This window comes from Thermobia domestica, chromosome 3 (assembly GCF_964235325.1).
Source record: "Thermobia domestica chromosome 3, izTheDome1.hap1.1, whole genome shotgun sequence".
Taxonomy (NCBI): Eukaryota; Metazoa; Arthropoda; class Insecta; order Zygentoma; family Lepismatidae; genus Thermobia; species Thermobia domestica.
This window is the reverse complement of record NC_137456.1, coordinates 174,521,632-174,545,290: the sequence shown is the minus strand read 5'-3', so window position 1 is coordinate 174,545,290 and position 23,659 is coordinate 174,521,632. Positions and strand designations below refer to the sequence as shown.

Sequence of the window (23,659 nt, the reverse complement as noted above, 5' to 3'; positions counted from 1 at the left end):
TGACGAAGTTAAGGAGTACTTTGAGTCAAATAGACAGTAGAAGAAGCACGTTTAAGGTATGCTAACCTGTTCCCTGATAGGAATGTTCCTTCTGCAACGACTTTTCGCAGTATTATTCAATTATTTATTGAAACTGGAAGTATTCAACCCAGACAACGAGTCCGATCACGGCCTGTGACGAACGAAAATGCCGCAGTGAATGTTTCAGCTGCAGTTGCTGCAAATCTTCACATTAGTTCTCGGCAAATCGCACAAAGTTCAGGAATGTCGCAAAGAAGTGTTCTGCGCATACTGCATGAACACAGATTCCATCCATATCACGTTTCGTTGCATCAGGAACTACATGGGGACGACTTTCAACAACGCTTAAACTTTTGCAATTGGATACAACAGCAATTAGCAGTTAATGATGATTTTATTTCACAGATACTTTTCTCTGATCAGGCAACTTTCACGAATACTGGTCAAGTGAATCGGCATAATATGCATTATTGGTCAGTAGATAATCCTCATTGGTTAAGGCAAGCCGAGCGTCAACGTCCATGGAGTGTGAACGTTTGGTGCGGTGTTTTAGGTACTCGAATAACTGGCCCATACTTCATAGACGGGAATTTGAATGGTCAAATGTATGCCGATTTTTTAGATAATATTTTGCCAACACTACTGGAAGATGTCCCACTTCAAACAAGAATGAATATTTGGTTTCAACAAGACGGATGTCCAGCGCATTATTCACGGATATCTCGTGAGGTTTTGAATAGAAAATATCCTGATCGATGGGTTGGACGAGGTGGTCCTCAAAATTGGCCTGCACGATCCCCTGATTTAACTTCTTCCGACTTTTTCCTGTGGGGAACGCTAAAAGCAAAATGTTACACGGAAGAACCAACAACCCCAGAAAATATGCGGCAGCGTGCAAACATTAGCGAAGAGACACTTAGAGCAGTAGAATTGTCCTTCAGAAACAGAGTTGTAATGTGTATTGCAGAAAACGGACACCATTTTGAACATTTGCTTCGTTAAAATATGGAGCTTCCGATGGTGAGAGGCAAGGGGACTCACCTTAAACAAGCACCCCGATAGTGAGAGGCAAGAGGACTCACCTAAAACAAGCACCCCGATGGTGAGAGGCAAGGGGACTCACCTAAAACAAGCACCCCGATGGTGAGAGGCAAGGGGACTCACCTAAAACAAGCACCCCGATGGTGAGAGGCAAGGGCACTCACCTAAAACAAGCACCCCGATGGTGAGGGGCAAGGGGACTCACCTAAAACAAGCACCCCGATGGTGAGAGGCAAGGGGACTCACCTAAAACAAGCACCCCCATGGTGAAAGGCAAGGGGACTCATATTAAAAAAGCACCCCGAAGGGAACAAATTACTACTACGTCCACGTCGTTGTTCCTGGGTAACGCTAAAAGTAGTTTTAATTGTCGAGTTTATTTTCAAAACGGATCTTGTCCATTTTTTCTTTTTTAAATTGAGATATCAGTAGCTTTGAAATCTTTGAGGTCGTATCTTTCTGTTTATGAATTGGTTTCTTGCCAAAACTGTCTAAAACATTTTAAAAACAGTAATTTGAAAAGTAGGTTTTTGTTCATAAGTGATATTGTCCACAACAACATGGCGCACTGATAAGGAAAGGATTTTTTAATTCCAAAACGGCTCTTTTCTATAACCATTGAATGACTAGTTGCCATTTTCGGTTCAAATTGTCTTTTGTCCCAATGCTATGCATTGCATCAGCAAGCAAGATAATAGTGATAAACAATTAAATTTCACGGGATTTACATTCATTTCTCCTTCAAGAAAGAATATTGTGTTATCACCGGCTATAACTGAAAATTTGATAAGGTTTTAACGATAAGGTTGGTTTTAGTTACTACGACGCCATTGTTGGAGTAGCAAAAGTAGCTTGAAGAGTGTAATGAAATCACTCTGTCCTATTAAAAAGAAGCTTTCCGGCGTAAATGTCCACGGAGATGGAAAGATTAAAAGATTTGAAAGAGGAGGATGTTATTATTACACCAAGTCCACCTGGAAACGGCAGGAAGAAAATGCGTAATCCTGACAAGTGGAAACGCAAAACGTAAAAATTAAAAGAGTCAACCTATTCACCCAAATGTTTGCACGAAACACTTTAACTGTAACCATGTAGGAGGAAAGACTTAGATGTACAGAAATGTGTATGCAAGATATTTGCAAATTTCACCAATGCTTCTATTTAGTTAAAAATAAAATAATCCAAGACAATTTCATATTAAAGCATACGAAACATTCAACACCACAACGAAAAAGACCAAAGAACAACATGGAAGAAGCAACACAGCTTTGGATTCGATATTACGATCCGAAATGTGATAGTGACACCAAAACACTGCTGATAGTGTGTAAGAATTTTTTTGTTGTGTGTTAGGAGTATCTGAGAAACGGTTTAAGCTAATATGTAAACGGAATTTTGAAAGTGGATAGCTGGCATCAGAAAACAGAGGAGGAGACCGTAAGTCCCATATGTTTGAAGCCAAGAAGAAAACTGTTAAAACATTCATTGAAAGACCAGGCCCGTATTTAGGTAAGTGCTATTCTATGCTCGAGCACAGGGCGGCAGAATTTATTGGGCGGCAAAATTTTGGAATTTCTCTAAGATTCACAATAAAGTAATATTTAAAACTAGCAATCTGCAGAGTCCCGCGCAAGGGCGAGAAAATATGTTAAAAAAGTTATCCTTTCCCACCCCATTCCAAGCGGTGAGGATGAACTTAAAACATCATGAAAAATGATACCGTTAAACTTAGCGACCTCGAAAACTATGAATTCAATACTAATATCTGTCGTTTTCGATTACTTTTAAAATCTCGCCCCCTTCCTGGGGAGTGGAATATGACCTTGAAGTTGAAATGTATTAAAGCTGTCGTTATACATCTCAGCGACCCCCCACCCAAATAACTGAATTCAACTATAAGAATATTGGTCGTTTTTGAGGGGGCGGCAAAATTGTGCGGGGAGGCAGCAAAAGGGCACATAGGCGCACAATATTATAAAAACGGGCCTGTGAAAGACTAATTCCTGTACAGAAACATTATTGCAGACGAGAAAATGGAAAGAAGCATTAGCTGCCAAGTTATTTGTCTGTAGCAAAACTTCACCAACTGTACAATAACGATGTGGAAAACGATCTTCGGGTTCCATACTCTTATTTGTAACTGAACACAATATAAGTTTTGGAAGTCCTGCTGTAAATAAATGTTCGAAATGTATGCAGTTTGACTTGAGACTTCAGTCAGGGAATACCTCTTGTGAAACTGAATTTTTGATACATAAGAGAAAGGTGAAGCCTTTCATTCCTTATTGAAAAGTAGAAACAATGATGCAATCATTTAATTATTCGACTCGCAAAAGAATCATGTTCTTCCTCGAGTTCCAGATCAAACCGCCTATTACAGCAGCACAATTGTAGTTGTTTAATTTTACAATTTACGAAGGAACGTCAACCGATAGGGAAACAAAGAACAAATTGTTTACACAGTATATTATTGGACAGAAGCACACGTAGCCAAAGGATCATCGGAAATTGCATCAGTAGTGTTTCATCGTCTGCAAAACACGTCATGTGAAGGCGTATCAGAAATTCGACACTTTGTAGATGGATATGCAAGGCAGAATAAGAACTCTGCTAAGATTTGCATCTTGTTCCATTGGCTGAATGATGCACTATATCTAACTTCTCCAGGACACTCCTATCTCACTTCTCATCGTGTTTTATAATAGGATTGAGCTTGAGCTTAAGGGTCGTGATACAATGATACAGCCTAAAGGATATGCTAAAGTGTTCCGTAATCATAAATAGTAATCGAGATGTTTGACGAAACTGCCTTGTACAACTGGAAATAAGTATCGTAAGAAAATATGAAGAATCCAAATGAATGGCACTTCAAATTCCACAACTGTTAAAATAAAAGTTATGTTCTTGCAACAGTACCAACTTCACCCATTGCAGTAAGGGGTTCGTATTTAAGATTTCAAAGTTGCCCCCCTCCCACCCCCGGGGGTGGGGGCAGGGGCTCCAGTGTGGTATCATTGGATGTTCCCCTTTGAGGCGAACAACTTTTATTACAACTTTTTCAAAATCCGATTTGTAGTTTTCCAGATATTCAAAAAAACAGTTTTAAATGCCTCATTTTTCAAATGTTTGTGAGCCATTTTGATTTTTGTCGATTACAGCGCCATCTATCACGCAACGAAAAAAATGTTCAATACAAAAGTTACGTATTTTTTCACGGAGAATCAGAATATGGAATAAAAATGGGGGTTCCTATTTAAGATTTCAAAGTTGCCCCCCTCCCGCCCCCGGGGGTGGGGGCAGGGGGTCGAGTGTGGTATCATTGGATGTCCCCCTTCAAAACGAACAACTTTTATTAAAACTTTTTCAAAATCCGATTTGTAGTTTTCCAGACATTTAAAAAAAAACAGTTTTAAATGCCTCATTTTTCAAATGTTTGTGAGCCATTTTGAGTTTTGTCAATCACAGCGCCATCTATCACGCAACGAAAAAAAATGTTCAATACAAAAGTTACGTATTTTTTCACGGAAAATCAGAATATGGAATAAAAAATGGGGGTTCCCATTTAAGATTTCAAAGTTGCCCCCCTCCCGCCCCCGGGGGGTGGGGGCAGGGGGTCGAGTGTGGTATCATTGGATGTCCCCCTTCGAGACGAACAAATTTTATTACAACTTTTTCAAAATCCGATTTGTAGTTTTCCAGATATTCAAAAAAACAGTTTTAAATGCCTCATTTTTCAAATGTTTGTGAGCCATTTTGATTTTTGTCGATTACAGCGCCATCTATCACGCAACGAAAAAAATGTTCAATACAGAAGTTACGTATTTTTTCACGGAGAATCAGAATATGGAATAAAAAGTGGGGGTTCCTATTTAAGATTTCAAAGTTGCCCCCCCTCCCGCCCCCGGGGGGTGGGGGCAGGGAGTCGAGTGTGGTATCATTGGATGTCCCCCTCCGAGACGAACAACTTTTATTACAACTTTTTCAAAATCCGATTTGTAGTTTTCCAGATATTCAAAAAAAACAGTTTTAAATGCCTCATTTTTCAAATGTTTGTGAGCCATTTTGATTTTTGTCGATTACAGCGCCATCTATCACGCAACGAAAAAAATGTTCAGTACAAAAGTTACGTATTTTTTCACGGAGAATCAGAATATGGAATAAAAAATGGGGGTTCCTATTTAAGATTTCAAAGTTGCCCCCCCCCGCCCCCGGGGGGTGGGGGCATGGGGTCGAGTGTGGTATCATTGGATGTCCCCCTTCGAGACGAACAACTTTTATTACAACTTTTTCAAAATCCGATTTGTAATTTTCCAGATATTCAAAAAAACAGTTTTAAATGCCTCACCCGGTATATATATATATATATATTTTTATTATATGTATACGATACCCCGGTGGTATTGTGTACATATGATAACCTTTATTACAATACAAATAGTGGCATATATATTTATAAAAGCATATTATAGTATAGGATTATCGAACCTATGGGCTATTTTGTGAATTGGTTGGTGTTCCGTAGTATTGACTAGTACTTGAGAATATAGATATGTTGATTTGTGATTATGAATATTAAGAATATAATAGGAACCCAACATATAAAAATATAAGCCCAGTAATGAATATACATATGAGAGGCCACCAAGTGAATGAGTGTGTGAATGTGATCGGAGTCTCCTAGACCTATCGTCGAATATTATAATTTCGGAAAAGCTAATTCATAAGATTGGGTTGAGTGGAATTTAGTTGCAATTCGGTGTGTAAATAAAGGGGAATAGTGTAATAATTTCGATGCTTATTGATATCTTGCGAAACTTCATAATACGTCCGCATATTATTTAGTAATGTTATTATACCATACCTTTACAATATTTCCAATAACGAGAAATATTCGGTGAGGAAAAAGTAATACAGGTTAACACATCCTATAGTTTTTTTTATTTCGGTATTTTCCAGTTTTTTTGTTCCATAGTTTTTTTTTTATATATATATATATATAAGCATTAAGTACTTTCTTCCTACTTTGTTTTCATGTGAGAAGAAGTTTTCATCTTCTTGTATACCTCATGGCTTTTGTCATGGTTCCTTCGGGGCAGAGCGATGTCGTGATGTGGGGGACATGTGTGTGAGCTGACAGTGGGACAGTTTAACATTATTTTACATCACCGATGGACTTGTACTATAACTATCCGATTTAATTTCCAAGCTTCCCTCCGGACATGTAATTTATCTCTTATTGAAGCCTGCTGACATTCTGACTGCTTTGACAATAACGCTAATCTAATGTCAAATGTCGGGATGAAGAATTGATAATGATGATGATTTAGAGAAAAAGAATATATTTACTTAGTTCATCTTTTGATTATATTGTTTATTTACTTACATTTTTATTGAACGGGATTATTTTTTTTTTTTTTTTTTTTTGAAAATTTTCCTTTCTATTGTCTCCTTTGCTTTTAACCGACTTTTGGTGGTAACGAAGATTGTTTGTTATATAGAATTTTTTTCTGTAAATTCTAATTCTGAAGGTCGTCTAGCGGAGACGGAATAACTAGGGCGCAGGTACTAAGGGGGAACTTTCTAACGGTAGTCCTCCTTCGTATCTCTGCTTGGTCACAGACTTCTAGCGGGTTTCAGGATAGTATAATCGGTCTGTATTGTGAGGACCGTACGTTTTTGGGGTTTATGTTAAATTGTTTCGGTTTAAGTCAACAAATGGTTGCAAGTTTTATCATCTTCGACGACCTAAAATTGTTCGGTTTTTCATTTGCTACTTCGGTTCTTTTCCTTGTATCTCTGATTAACGATGACTCCAAGACGTCGATTATTCAAAATCTAAGAAGCTAGCGTTATTTGGAATGGGGAAAGGATAAATTTTAAAGTTACTTGATATTTTATCGGCTTGGAGGCATTCGATGTTCGCTCTTTGATTTTTTTTTCCTTTCTTATCTCTTTCCTCGAACTAAATTTTTTGCCATTTGTATATTCCTTGATATAAGTACTTTTTTTTTTTTAATATTTATAATAGGGACATCTCTAACAGACATGTTATATATACATATTTCCTTTAAGGGGACTTATAACTGAAGTTCTGGGATTTTGGTTCCGAAATGGGTTCATGATCTTGGAAGTCATTTCCATATTGCTGAGAAATTAGTCTCCATTAAATATACCTGTAATCCGATATTCATAGTGGTTCTACGGATTATATTTCTGCCAGTTATAGCAAAATAGTATCCTTAACATCAGCTAGGCCTAGCTAATCACCAATAAGGAGGAATATTAATCACCTGCGTACGCAATTAACATGATTTTTCTTAAATTTTGTAAATATACCTTGATGAATAAAAAAAAACTGTTTATTGATTAAAAACCTTGGGTTGGATATTTGTGGAAGTAATTTTTTTTTTATTTTATGTATTATTTTAAAATTTTAATATTTATCGTCCATACGAGAATACTACTGTATAGATATACAAGCTTCTGTTATTACGAATTTAAAAGCTCTCACCAATAAGGAGGAATATTAATCACCTGCGTACGCAATTAACATGATTTTTCTTAAATTTTGTAAATATACCTTGATGAATAAAAAAAAACTGTTTATTGATTAAAAACCTTGGGTTGGATATTTGTGGAAGTAATTTTTTTTTATTTTATGTATTATTTTAAAATTTTAATATTTATCGTCCATACGAGAATACTACTGTATAGATATACAAGCTTCTGTTATTACGAATTTAAAAGCTCTTACTATAATATTTTTGTAACTAACTTAATATACCCTTTTACTAGACCGAGACTGTACAGCAGAATCTGTTGTTGGATGTAATTACCAGTAATTTTGTTTCATATCGTAATACCTATGTTTAAGACTTCTAGTTAATTAAATAAGAAAATCTTTTGTAAATTGCTTGTTTGCACTTCGATTTCAATTTTCTGCGCCGTCTCACTTAATCAGCGATGAGTATACTGATGACATTTTCTGGAATTATCTATGTTACAAAATTTTAACCTCTATTCGAAATCAATTGATGGAAAATTAAAATATTAACATTTATATTCGATGTTGCCATGTAAAGTCAATATTTTTGTACATGATTTCTCTGTACGGGCGAGAGTACCTTCAGGAACTATGAAAATTTTCGTAATCAGTGAAGAATCCGTAATAATCATTCCATTCCAAAAGAAAACTCCAACACCCAAATTGAAAGTTTAATTTGCGTCAATTTAGTGCATTCATCTTTATAGAACAATGTTTCCCTAGTTATTCATTTGGAGTTGCCATAGTGCGAAATCACATCCAATTTATTCTAGAAGTGCAAATAGTGACAGATTAACGCAGATATCCCAATATGCCGGAATCAAAATAAAGTTTGGAAATAAATTACTATATTAATTTGGATAGACAGGAATAATGTACTAAGAAGATATATAGATTATGAATCACCTTGATTTTAAGTATGCCCAAATTTCAGTGAAACAAGTAGTGGCAAGGAATTAATAATTTACAGGAACTGTGATTTACTACATTTTATTCATAAATACACCGTCTTATTCACAAATAGTTGGCCTAAAAATATATACATTGTTCTGCAATAATTTTGGAAGAATGTAGAAAATTTCAATATATTTAACGCGATGGAACACTTCCCTGAGAATTAAAGTTCAGAAATTTTTTTTTTTTTTTTTTTTTTTTCAATTTTACTCAATGTTATTTAAAAATTTCATGAAACTTTCTTTGTCTAGTAAAGCCATAAAAGACTTTTTTTGTTTAACCACTAACTGTTTTGAAAATCATTTGATACTGCAAATTTTATGTGAAATACTGCTAAAACCATTTCCCTGTTTACTTCCGTTGTGGACGGAGGTATTTCCATTTTGGAAAATATTAATGTGTTTATTTCGGAGTTTAAAAATTTTTTTATTTGAATATGTCAAATTATTAAATGTAAATAAAACTTCCAGCTGGAAAAATGTTTCTTTATTTTCTATAATTTGTAGACCAATGCATCCTAGCAACTAATGGTAGTTTAGTAAGATTTTAATTTATTTTTGCATTTATGTATTTTAGGTTGATGTGATGGTGTGGATTTACTCCGATTTGGTTATAAAGAATATTTCAATAGTGAATGAATATATACATATATATATATGAGAGTAAAATCAATACCCAATTTAGGCATGCACTGAAAACAGTATCAATCGAAATTATGAAGTAATATCATATTATTACTCCTCTAAATATGATCTAGATATATACTTATATTCAGTGCTGTATAGCACAGAAGAAGATGGAGTAATCGTTGAAACGGTGACTGGTTAAAAAAAAAAGGGAAATAGTGAAATAATTTAAATTGCAGAGTTACTTTTTTTAATGTTTTCTCTCAGGGTTATTCTTTTATGTGGACAGGTTAGATACTGTTTCTTTCTTCTCTTTTCTTTTTCTTCTTTTCTTCTTCTTTCTTTTCCTTTCTTTCTTTCCTAGTCTAACGGCCATACTCATGTCATTTCATTTTAAAGACATTTCAATTTCTCTGGAATGTTTTTAATTTCTCTTTTCTTCGGTGAAGTGTCCGTTTTATTCAACACACGGTTAATATTTCCTATGGTTTCTTCTGAAATCGTTGCTATGGAGATGACATGAGAGATGGGGTTAGAACGCATATAAGTTATAGTGCTCAAAATAATAATAATAATCATGATTATTTTCAGAACAGTGGTATTTAATCAAATTAACCTGGGAACAAAGTTTGATGTGTGGAAGACAAAAACAGTGTACTACTGACGCAAAGTGGAACTGTGTTCTTATACCTAAATTGTTATTTTACTTTACGGAACAATTTTTCGTTCCTGTTTATTCGTCACAAGACAATGACACCCACTGCACTTGGAAACATCATGAGATTAACATTGATGTATTTGAAACGTATATTTAACATTTTTCTAACATTTTATGGACATTAATTTTTGTAATGAACTTTCTTGCAAGCAAATATTAATCCACTTTGAAATCTTAAAGCACTGTGTAGATGTCAAAACTAAAATTTTCTCTAACCTACTATTGTATCTAAGGAAGCACAAAAATTATATACAGAAAAGTACGTACGAGAATAGAATAGTAGGTAGTTATAGCGTTTCTCCTTATCTACACTTTTCGTCTTAGAAAACAACAACAGATACGTTAGAGAAAATTTGAGATGTGAGGAGAATAATCTAAGTTCGTAAAATGAATTCCAGGTCTTTACTACCTATAATATGGTATTAAATGAAGTAATACACGTTTACAAGGCATTCACATACTTCAGAGCAGAAGTTTCAGGGGCCTGATAATTGTCATGAACTGTGTCCATAGATTTCTAGGTTGTAAGGAAAAATGGGAACTATTTATAAGTTTCTTTAATATCGGTCTGTAAATGTTAAATTGTTTACTTTCTAATTTTTTTTATATTTGTCATTGTCCCCACGTTATTAAACTTTGAAAAAATTGAACATATTACGATGCTTCGTTCGGATTACACTTTAAACTGTAGATCCACGTTTCACATAGCGTCGGTGTTGAGAAGGACGCTAAATCTCAATGCAAACAACCTTCGCGTTATTCATGAAAGTTCAAAGAATGATGCAAGCATAGTGAACAGCTTGAATAATTTCTTTTTTTAGATAAATAAGATTCAAAATTAGGTGCTCTAATCACCAAACCAATGAACGAACTGAGAACCAATAGATAACATTCATTTGTCTATTTAACGAATTTTCAGATCCAACATCTGAGGTTAATTAAACCTGGGAAAACTGAAATCTTTAGTCAAACGTCCCACAGTCATGCTCTTTAAGCTAAAGAAGACGGATCATTAATAGAATTAAATAGGCATATGCGCTAACTACTAGACAAGCGGGAAGAGCCAAATAAACCTGGTATTGTCAACGACCAACAATAACAAAACGGGAAGGAAATCGGCCTACACCTATACTTAAAGGTTCCATTCCAGCATTCACCTGTTGGAACTGAGAAAAACCACCACAAAATCCTGTTAAGATGGCCAGCCATCAGATTCGAGTCCAGGCCCTCCCGATTGCGAAGCAAGAACGCTAATACCTTCCATCTAAGATAACATGAGATCTTTTAAGTTAAATGACTTCCTCACTAGTATAATGAATAGCGTGTGTGCTTCCTAGTGGGAAAGAATCGAACAGACTTCAAAATGTAAGTATCATCCTACACAGTCTCCCTATTGATAAAGGACGTAAATACAAATCAGTCAATCAATCAATCAAGGTTCCAGTTAAATGATAAAGTTTAAAAAGTACTCACACAGAACTAGCGTAATTAGGGCTCTTGATCCACAACAAAACTTCCAGAAAATCTTTTGGTGCATATACTGGCCGGTAATCGCTCAGATCTAAAACAAAATTCACCCAAAGAGTTCATTCGTAACATTTCCATGCAACTAAATTTCCTATTAGATTCTACTTTTTATGGTCTATAATACTATATTATGAAACATGGTATCATTTAATTTAAATTAGACTACTATTTGAGAAAATAATCAAGCAGTGATTTTATTTTATTAAAGATGTCAAAAGTAAAGGGACAAGAATAAAAACAGGTATTCATGTAATAATGCTTTATAATATTAAATTCGATTCATTACTGTCTGAATGCCTAATACCAACAAGCTGCTAACACTGTTCTTCTTCCACTTACAATTACACCTATGAACAGAAATATTATACATGTGTAATATGGAAATATTATATTCCTGTCCTCTACACAGGTTGTAGAAAATGTTGTATATCTATTAAGTTACCGCTACATAGAATCAACATGCTCCACTAAAATATCTCGAAATATAGATATCCAATCTGTGTAGGCGTGGTGATTTAGGATAGAGGGGAATTTTATTGTAAACGAATTCAGAGGTTGCGGGCGTTTTTAAGGTTATTCCTATTTCCGTTTACTTCAATTTTATTGCACCAAAAATTTAAACCGTTATTCACTTATTCTATCACATTCTGTTTACGTGAGCCTTTAGATTATTCCTGCGAATAAAGATTTAATCTTACTGATGGTTACATAAATTATTCATTCTTTCCATTTCATTCTAATGAAGCTTGGGAAATAAAAGCATAGCTTTAATTTTCAACTGAAAAATCTATGCATGTTTTCAAACACATATATGATAAATCCATAAAAAAAACATGCTTTAAATTACTCATAACTGTAAACATAATGTTTTATAACATAGGTTTCGGAGGAAGATGGTAACCTCTTCACTTGATAAAATTAATTTTCAAAATCCGGGAATGTTTCAGATTTGAACATGACTGTATTTCATATATACTACCAAAAATTGGGTAGTTTACTCTTCGGTATGAAATACTTTTAATAATAATCACACTAATAAGGAGAATGTCTGGGAACACGATTCTCCATTAGGAATCTGTCCCTATTAGCCCAAAAAAGCATAGGTGCTGGCCGAAAAACTAAATAAATGTAATACATCATGCGGAGAAATTGCTAAACGCATATTTCTTTTTTACACAATTCACCCAAATTAATCGTATACATAGAAGTACAAAGAACCTGAAAATAATACTCGCGCTGTAAACTGACTAATTATTCACATCCTTCTTTTCTGCATATCTATCTTCATAATGCACTGCAAACTTTACACTGAGATACATCTTTGGTGCGAGAGATACTTGCTTTGAACCCAGGTGGCCGTTGTAGTTTCTGGTGCACAACACCGTGTTCGTGGGTTTCTTCAGGGTTCTCTGGTTTCCTCCCACATTATCATTGCACCAATTATTTTATAATTATTAACCTTCATTAACTAACTGTCTCCTTTAGCCTAAACAACATAGCCATAGGACGTTAAAATTGAAGATGTCATTTCATTTTATTTTTACAAATCTGATTCATATTCTGCGCATCGGATATCACATGTTACAAGTCGAGTTGGTGGACAGATTCATATGTCATGATTTTGGGATAGAGAAATTTGAGATAATATTGACTGATATAAATGTAGAATCTATTTTCTTTATAAAATATTAATTTAGTGTAAATAAATTGTTATGCTATACATGTGAGGCTATTATTTGTTGATAAAATTTGGATTATGTTATCCCATTGTTTATCTAGATTCAACAGGTTAACTTTGAAAGCCCTGGATTTTTTGTTCTAATTTAAAATACGATTCATAAATGTTCCTTTCCACAAACGATGCAGTTTTATATAAATTTTTTACATTTTTAATTTTAAGTTGTGACGTGCTGCGAGGTTTTGATAAACCACACACTGCTGCGCCTCCTTTCTCGGTATCTCCAACATTCCTTAATCATTTGTGTCTCAGTGGTTACGCCCTGAAACCACCCTTTTGAATGTTTCTTCACTCTCGTGTGTTTGTGGGTGGTACCACGATGCCACATTGATTACTGCTGCCATCTACTGTACAAAATAAACAACTAATTCTTACCTAGAATAGTAAGAGAAACCAAGTACGTAAACAATAGTGAAAATTGTACGTAATATTTTCTACATGGAAATAGTCTCTACGTATCATCGTAAAATGAAATCTTTCAGTTTAACATCCCACGATTATGGCCTTTAGGCTAAGGGAGATAATTAACACAAATGAATGATGATAAAAAAGTTGGTGGAATGAGAATATGGGAGTACCCCAAGAAAACCCACGGATACAATGTTATCCACCACAAACTTACTTGGCCGAAGATCGAACCAAGAATCCCACCTACCACAGGTAAATACTCGACCACTGAACCGAACCATCGTGCCACCTTATGTATCATTTAATTAGATGCACTCAAAAAATATTTTGAAGATATTCTATTTATGGTCCTCAAAGAGTTAATTCTAGTTTCAATATTCTTTTGGTCAAGCGATGTATACAACAATTAGGACATTAGGTAAGAGTTTTTCCCTTAGTGGGCAGCGATAAAAGTTTTAATTTTTACCGATGTAACTTCTCTCAAGATTTGCCACTGAATGAACATAACAAGCAATAAGAAGTGGAACTAGTATTTGTATCTTCTTTGGCAAGTCTTTATCCCTTGCTGTTTAATTTTCTAACACACTGAACTTGGGTTAACTGATATAAATATAATCATAGTAAAAGACGTTCTGAAACGGTCTCCAAGGAAAAAAGATCACGCACATATCAGGTGGTTCGGTTTATTTGGTGAAAATACAAAGAGCTAGTGACGAATGTAACACTATGAGCATAGAAAGAAAATTGTTTTAATATAATCAAGCTTCACAATAACTAAATGTTTAACTTATACAATACTGAATAATGATTGTTTTACAGAATATTGCAGGTTCCACAAAAATAAATTCTACTAAGTAGATTTTATTGTACTTTTTAAGTTTTGTGTATTCTTAAAAACATGTTTATTTATGATAAATGTTATAGTAACTATTAAGCTGTCTATGGACAGTATTAACCTAGTTCTAAATTTCAGAAGAAGCTTTGATTCATATTACATCTAAATTATTGTCGTTCTACTCATGTTTTAAGGTCTAACAAAAGTGGACAACTGTGAAACCACCTTGAGTTACTCTGTAGCTAGAAAATTTAATATTAATTTACATATTTACCTATGTCGTAAGTACTAAGCTCTGTCCATTTTTCATCCAACTCTTCTTTTTCAGATGCAGGTCGAAACTTTGACAGAACCTGTCCTAATTCACTACACATGGAGTTCAGTGATTTCTGAATTCGTTTTTCCCACTGAGCCTGTAAAAGAATAATCAGTGTATAAAGGAGCCTAGCTATGAAGAAAGTAAAACCACAAAAGAATATGCACGACCAGAAATACGTAAATGTACAATATTTTAGAAATAAGTGATAGACAAGAGAGACATTTTAGATAAATACACACACGGATGACTAATCTAATCATGTAAAAGGAACGCCCATTTGTAAGTTCCATTATCAGCAAACACTGGTTTGTAAACTAGTCATTTTAATTAATAATATAATGACTGGTCGGCGCCCATGTCAGATATCTTTTAGAACCAATTAAACTCCTAAGACGCGACAATTTTCACAACATTATTACATTTTAATTTTAAACCCGTGGACGTAATTCACGACTTTAGAATAAATAAATAAATCAAATAAGAATCTGTCATCTACTTCCATGAATTCAATACGGTTGTTTCAAAAGAAGTTTCGAGAAACTTTCTTAAAACTACTGGAAAGTACAGGAGCGAAACTTGATGAAAGGAACTTCAAAGAATAGTAATATCTCACTCACTTGCCTGAATTCAATATGAACATGGCAAAATAATAATAATAACCAGTTTTCATTGGGATATACGAACTCTGTGTATCTCTGTGAGATGATAATGATCAGTCGAGAGAGCACATGGCAACAACATAAATTTGAAAGTAACACAAATATTTACGTGGAGGCCACACCGTAACAAGAAACATGAACAATAGCTGAAGGAGGTACCGAAGTATGAATTTCCCAGAAGTGTTTTACAGTATTTTATTTTTCTTTCAAACTGAAGTTTAATATTCCTTTCAAGCATTGAGGCTTTATGAAATGGAACGTACTTCTCAAACTATACTTCTCATTCTTTAACTCAGCTTTAATACCACCACTGAGAAAAACCCGAGATCACGTACATGTATATGTAATTTACAATAGTATGTAGATATTAAAAACACACAGAGTAGCTCATTATATTTCCAATATTTAAAATATATATACACAAAAATAAGAGAATAAATGAATATAAGACTATAAGCATTCTTAAATTTTATATTGGCACACGATTTGATTTATAAAGTATTGGCCAGAAAACACTGTTACATTATTTTTTGAGGGAAGAGGATGAAGCTTAAACTGGATATTTCTTAAATTAAGGATTTAAGTGAGATTATTTTATATATAACAGAACAAGTAAATCGAATTCTAACATACTATTAACGAGTGTATACGAATGCACTACGAACGTCCAATTAGAATTACGCACGCATCGAGTACACAAACAACACATATTACTGCATTGTTAGCAGAAGCAAGTGTAAAAGTGAAATATAATTTTTCAGTTTAACGTTCCACGATTATGTCCTTTAGACTAAGGGAGGCAGATGATTAAGAGGCAATTGAATGATGACTGAAAGATTGGTGGAATGAGAATGTGGGAAGAAACGGGAGTATCTGAAAAAACCCACAGACACGATGTTGCCATCAAATACTTACCTGGCCGGGGATCGAACCAGGGATCCCACGCATGAGATGTAAGCGCTCTACTACTGAGCCACCGTGCCCTCCCAGATGCAATCGTAAGTGAATTTAGAAAATTGAGACACAGCATTGTTGATATCCTAATCGACCTAAAGATCACTGCAAATGAGAATACTAATCCACAATCTTAAAAGAACGGTTTCACCGAATTTCGAGAAGATCAGTCAACGAATTTAAATCACAATATTTTTCCCCAAATTTTAAGGACTTTCTACAACTTCTCCAGAACAATCATAAACTGACACTTATGAGTAGAGATTATTATATTATTTAATATGAAGACTTCCAGTTTTCTTTTCAAAGTAAAATTGCTCTTTCATTTCTATCATAATGGAAAAACAGATAAAAAGATTTTATAAAACTACTTACTAAATATTTTGGGCAATCTAATCTATTTCTGACTGATAAAAATTACAGAAATGTGGTTAATCACAAAGAAATGAAATTAGTTTTAAAACAAACTTTATGCAGGAAGAAAACACAAGCAAGTATATCATTGTGTTAAACTTTCTTTATGTATAAGTTGACTGGTATTTCCTTCAGGACGATGAGTTTTAAATAAAGGATTTTTTTTTTTTAAGTAAAATCGAACGTAACCGATTTCACTTTCATTCCAAGCTATTTGCTAATGTGTTTTAACAGATATACAAGGTGAACCTGAAAGATGTGCACAAACTCCGGGAGGTGATTCGTGACATCCTGACAAGACAAAGGTTCTATTATATGTTGTCGAAATATATATGTATATAACTACCATATATATATATATATATATATATATATATATATATATATATATATATATATATATATATATATATATATATATATTAAAACTTATTTTACTTGAGAAAGTTTGTTTCAGAACAATCTGAGAAATCCAAGAGAGACAAAAAGGAAGAGTAAGTAGAGCATATATAAATTAAAATAATAATCAGGTTTTTTTTTCTGGAGTATACGAACTCTGTGTATCTCTGTGAGATGACGATTTTCACTCGAAAGAGCACATGGCAACAACACAAATTTGAAAGTAGCACAAGTATTTCCGTGGAGGCCGTATCGTAATAAGACACGTGAATAACAGCTGAGAGGGGGGGTACTGAAATATGAATTTCCCAGAAGTGTTTTACACAGCCCAACACCTGCAAAGTAATTATATTAGACTCTTACCTGAGCTTTTCTAAGATATTGAAGCGGCTCCTTCTTTGGTACACCGTTAATAATCTTGTAATTGTTATGAGATCTAAGCCAATGGTATACTGTATTTCTCAGTTCTGTTTCTATTCCTGCACTTTTTAAAGCTTTCACAAATGAATCGTGGAAATCTTCCTTTGAGACCAGTTCTGATGCTGCCAGTTTCTGCAAAGAAAACAATTTTCAAAGTTAATATTACAAGACAGACTTCACACACACACACATTATATATACATATAAAATTACAACTTACTGTCGGAGCAGGGTAATTCTTTACAAGAAAGAAAGTTTATTAAAATATAATTTTCCACTTTATGTCTGACTGAATTTGCTGATAGTGATTCTAGCGCAGCAATAGAAGTTTTTTTACGCTAAAATAGTAAATTTCAATCTCATCAGCTTAATAGCAAATTTGTCTAAATATGCATACAGTCACTGCCTGCTACAGTCCTGCCAACGATTACTGCAAGTACACTTCACAAGCCGTGTGTACACATAGCTTTGTTAAGATACGATGGACTGTGTTCTCAACTTTATGGACATTGCTTCCAAAATGCAGGAGGCAATAACCATAGAATTTGTATTGCAGAGTTGTGTGTAGGAGATTTGCAAAACTTTGGAAGTTCTTATAGAAGGTTGGTCGTTGTATTTCAGTATTTAGTAAAATTTTCTAGACGTATATGCTAATTATATTATGGATGAATGCTTGGAACCTGTTTTACGTCTGCTCCTCGATGACTACACAGTGACAAGTTTCTCTCAAGCGATAATTGACTTATGGGGGATTTTATTTACTACAAAAAGAAAAGCCTTGCTTACGTGCAATGTGTAATCAAATGTATCGCTGTGATGGGTTATGTTCTGGGACAGGTAGGCGGGGAGTTTGAACGCTTCATGCATATCAGTGATTATTAATGCGAATTGAAAGATGAGTTAAAACGTTTGAAGGTTATAGAAGGTTGGACAATGGGCATATTTATATCTCTAAATTAGGTTGGGAGAATCACAACTACCGAAATGGTAGAAAGCGTATGCTACCTTTGTGCTGGGTAACGGAAGGTTAAACTGTATCTAATACCTTGATAAGTCTGCTTGGCACGAGAGGCAACATATTGAGCACGTTCTCTACAACTTACCTGCAGGTAAAACGGCACAAGAAGTCAATGATGTCAACTATTTGAACCGCAATAGATTCCGAAAAACTAATTACAATATTTATGACAAAATTATTGTATTTTTAGATACTCACACGGCCACCTTATCATTTACAAAATGTAATATAGATTCAATATGGCAGTTATGATTCAAAATTATCCTAAAATACAAACCTTTAATCCGATTTACTAAGGTGAACACAGATGTGCCGTAATGACTTTTGAATCACTTTGTATTTCTGCTTCATATATTACTCCGTCTAACTTGTGTACTCCTAATGGCCAACCAATTTCATTAGCCTCTTACTTCACTAAACTTTGTCCTCCTTCAACTCGGCAAAATTATCGCGTGACTACATTCCAGTATGATGTTCAACTGGAGGCTTCTCTGTTCTCTTACGTTTCTTTGGATTCTACTTCTCTCTTCTCAACCTGACGAAGTATTCGACGAATACACTTATAGTCTTCTTCTGTATCACTAATATTATATGATAATGCTTTCACTACTGTCTTGTGGGTAATTTTTGTTCTATGGTCGTTTCGGGATTATCCTTAGTTCCAATCACATTCAGTAACAATTGCCTTCAACAGACCTCTTATTGAACGGAAATAATTACTGTTTCATCAATTCAGGGGTGGAAAATGTTAAAAATTCCCTTCATTAAACAGAAACTGTGTTATGCAGACAATGGAAATCAAAATAAATCTTTTAACGGAAAAGTCCAAGTTCCGAAATGCAGGGTTTGAAATTTTTTTTAGACAATTTGTGAAACGTCAGGTGTATACACATGTGAAAGGACTACGTTGTCTGCAAAACAGACACAACGGATAAAGATGACTTAATTGAGACTTATATGGAAAGTCGGAAAGAACAGCAGGTGTAGGAAGAAAAGGAATATGGCATTGCGCCGGAACAAGTGTATAAGCTAAAGACTTATCTAGATGTCATCAAAAATTTAAAGGAAAATTTATCTTACGGCAGACTGATTCTGATATAGTGTGGTTTCTCAGACTAAAGTGTTTTTTGAAAGTGGAACAGCCAAGCAGCAACGTATACAAAAAACTCTTCCTGACTGCTGCTAAAAATAAAGTTAACACGAGTAAATATTTTCTCTGTTCAGCATTTTATTTTATCTTAGTATATCCATCATATTTATGTGCACGGTTTTTTATTATTATTATTATTATTATTTTTTAGCATAGGTCTATCTTCGTTAACCAAAAACCTATTTTTAGCCCTATGACACCCACCTGGGATCCGTGCGGACCCCAGGCTTCATTATGTGCATATATTTTCTCTGTTTGTATCATATTTTTCTCCATGATTCAGGACATTTTTTTTATAAAAAGATGTTCTTAATTCTCCCATAACAATTTACTTGTTGTGCGCTTTTGTGCTTATTTACGAACCAAAACGTATTTAGCACACCTCGGGTCCGTACGGACCCCACAGCTTTCCATGCTGTCATATGGCAAAGATGGATAAATAAAGCTTGCTTATTGGTAGTACCTAACAATGACAACCTAAACAAATGTAAATACACAAACCTCTGAGTTGTGTTATTTTAAAAATTGCCAGAAGATGGCAACACAATCTTTGTCCTATTATTCTATTACAATTTGAATACTTTGTTGTTGGATGTTGTTATACACATTTTTGAAACAAACAAATTCTATTGAACAAAAAGCTCACTCTTTCTATGATAGTTATGAGGAAGTAATTTTATTTTATTAGTATCTCAAAGTTGCCGGAGTATATTACTACTCGAATATACAGACAATGATGCATTTGAAGTCAAAATTACAATGAAAAAGTTCTGTTATTTAGTTGCATGTCCCGTCTAGGACTTCCTGAAGAAAACGTTCTGCGAATGTTAGAAGAAACTGATACGAGATAACTGAGGTTGATCGGATGACAGTCATTACGAGTATGATTGTGAATTTTCTGCGGAAGGGAAAAGAAACCAAACTACCGATACTTCAGTGAACTTGACGTGAACTTGTTTTCTGATAGGTACACCTTGTCTCGAAAAGGTTGAGCGCATTCTTTATTGCTGTTTCCAGGCAAAAATTTTCTAAGCCCAACTTCGGATATCTTCGGAAAAAAGTAAACCAGGTTCGAACCTGGAAGCCAACCTTTGCAATCGGGAAAAAGTTTGCAGATGTGTTTTTCTTCTTTTAAATATAACAAGATTTGTTACCAAGTGTAGAAAAAAAGCAACATTGATTGAAATGCTGAATGATACAATAATTCGAAACCTTGTGTTAATGTCAGCAGATGCTTATTTGTCATTTTGCTCTCCATAAGTAAAAGAACATTTAGATACGTAAACGAATTTTTACACATGTAAAAGAATGCCGAAAGCTAAGACATAGAACATAATTCTCGCCTGAGTACTAAAATAAAAGTCAAAGTAGAACAAAAACAGCGTTTGCAGTGGATATGAATGTCACAATTATTTTGAGAGCAGCTATACATCGCAGAATCATCTTCCAAAGAGTGATTGTGTTAGCTCAGTGGTAAGCGTTCAAATTGTAAGACTGTGAGTTCGATTCCCATCTGGGTAAAATGCTTTTTTTTTTATGAAATTCTATTTTCCGCAATACATGAAAAATTATATAAAATAATTACATTAAAATACATCAGTTGTATATGGTGCCTTCCATCTCAATTCATGCAGAGCATGTACCATCACCATCTCAGATATTGTTGAAACTTTTTTATAGCAACTAGACATGTTTTTAAGAGACCCATATTTTTTTGTTTTGTCGAAAAAAAAATCCCGCCAAGTTATGGGCCATCAAAGACGGGGAGTACAATTTATGAATTGTAAAAGACATGGAAAATGGTCAACTTCGGAGCCCCACCATTCAGCTATGGAGAAAGGTAGATTTATAATTCTTGTTGTGGTATGTACATAAGGATATAAATAAACTACATTTTATTATAGTTTGGTTTGTGTATGCGTGTCTTTTTGTACATAAATTAACAAATGAACGTTAATTTATCTGAAAAGTCGAAGTTTGCGAAGTTTTTTCGAGCACTTCCGGTTCGAATTTTAAAATTCTGTTTTCACGGTTGGTAAGGCCTAGTTATCCGCTTTCCGAAAAAAAATTGTATCGCTTCTGTGTGCAACGGTTTTGTCGCAAAAAATTCGAGAAATTGTAAAATTCTCAAAAATTGCCATTTTTGGGCGCCATTTTCTCGAAAACACAACCTTTTAAAATTCTGAAATTTTGTTAAATGGTTTAGCTTTACATGAATAATAAACACACTAAATACCATTCTCAACCAATGCTTCATGAATTAACTACAGCCTTTTGAAGTTAGCGAAGTTTCGTTAACTTTGATGATGTTTGTGGTTCACGTTAATTAAATGAAGAATAAAAGATTTTCCTGACTGGTTTTCTATTATTTTGATCAAGAAAGCGCTCTGGAATAGTAAAATCAGCCTCCCCCTTACTCGTCCGTTTTCTTAAACCGAAGTAATCTGAAATGGAAATTACGATTACGAAACACACAAATTTTAAGTTTACTTAAAATGGCCATCCAATAAATTCTGATGATCTATAAAAAGCCTGAACTATTACCTCAGTGATGACTTGGAATGATCCAGACAAAGTCTTAATTAAATGATCCAGACAAAGTCTTAATTAAGTGCGATATCATTACAGTGATCGAAAAAGGACAAAACGTTAAAAAAAAAAAAAAAAAAAAGAATTTCTTACGCGTTCCATCAAAGAAATTTACGGACTTTCTTTTAAACAGAACAATCTCAGCATAAGAATGTGTCACTCGGAATTTTATAGTATTCGACTACAGTGGGTCAGTCCGCAACCTGCTAGGGAAGTGTGTGTGTGTGTGTGTATTGTGCACATTTTAAGTTATTTGCTACTGCGTTGCAACAAATCAAAGGAGCAACCTGTATTGAAGCTGTCATGAGTGACCTATTTCCTTTAGTAGTATGATAGGCTGAAAATGACAGTTGTCTTCTTCAAGAATGTAGTGAATGTCCTGGAATGAAAGGAATAGAGTACAGGAGGGCAAGGGCACGCGGGGGGTAAGAATACGATTCCCTAAAAACAGGGGAATATATTCGCGTATGACAATAATGCGTCACGTGGAGTTTGATGTTAATGGCGTCTAGAACCTAAACAAGTTTGAGTGTGCTGCGGAAAACTACAAGCTATCTAGGTAAGTATTTATGTTTTTCTAATAGTTTGATATAATATTGGGACATAAGTAGTTAAGGAATAACTTACACACTTTTTTTTAACGATTTCAAAGTACTGTTAAGCGTTAGTTTCTAACATATCCATTGCTTGACAGGATGGAGTAAATTGACTTTCTTCCAACAGTTGGCTGTGCAACATCAGGGGAAAGTCCATTGTGTAGTTAGGGGGTAAGGGTAAACAGATGCCGACGGGGCAAGGATACGCGTGCGTACTCTTGTCCCTTCGTTTTTAAGAAAAAAAAATCCAATTTAATTTACGTCTAACAATCAAAAAAGGATGTAGATTCCGTTGTAATAGACAGTGACAGCAAGTGTTACGAATACTGGTTCCCATATGTAGCCTATAACGTTAAGAATTCTGAAAAATCCTGACACTTTCTTATGTACGAGGGAAAAATTGTTATTCTAAATACCACTCCTCACACAACAATATCTAAAGCAAACTCCTCTAATTTTACTTAGCCTGAAGTAAGTAAAATGAATACATAACGCTTGCCATTAGATACATTGGGCAAGTCCGGAAGACCATCTTCTGAGCAATCGTAACGCCCCGATCGCGTCAATAATGCATCAACATAGTGTAAAATTAATACATTAGGTGAATTATGGATACGACAGGGGCCTACGATTGCTTATCAGATGATTCTATAAACTTGTCCATTTAGAGGGTGTCTTTTACGGTATAAAATAAAACTATATATATATATATATTTTTTTTTTTTTCAG

The 23,659-nt window shown here is 34.4% G+C and overlaps 1 protein-coding gene across 4 annotated transcripts in view; it reads right to left on the bottom strand.

The window, feature by feature from the left end:
- Positions 1-23,659, bottom strand: part of LOC145680868 (TBC1 domain family member 19) — a 193,091-nt gene that overhangs the window by 133,912 nt on the left and 35,520 nt on the right. For all 4 annotated transcript variants that reach the window (XM_081752006.1, XM_081752007.1, XM_081752004.1 and 1 more), the window contains exons 3-5: positions 17,521-17,709; positions 14,687-14,825; positions 11,378-11,465 (exon numbers count right to left, since the gene is read on the bottom strand). In XM_081752006.1, coding sequence (XP_081608132.1) covers positions 11,378-11,465; positions 14,687-14,825; positions 17,521-17,709 — 416 coding nt within the window. The remainder of the gene's footprint in view (positions 1-11,377; positions 11,466-14,686; positions 14,826-17,520; positions 17,710-23,659) is intronic.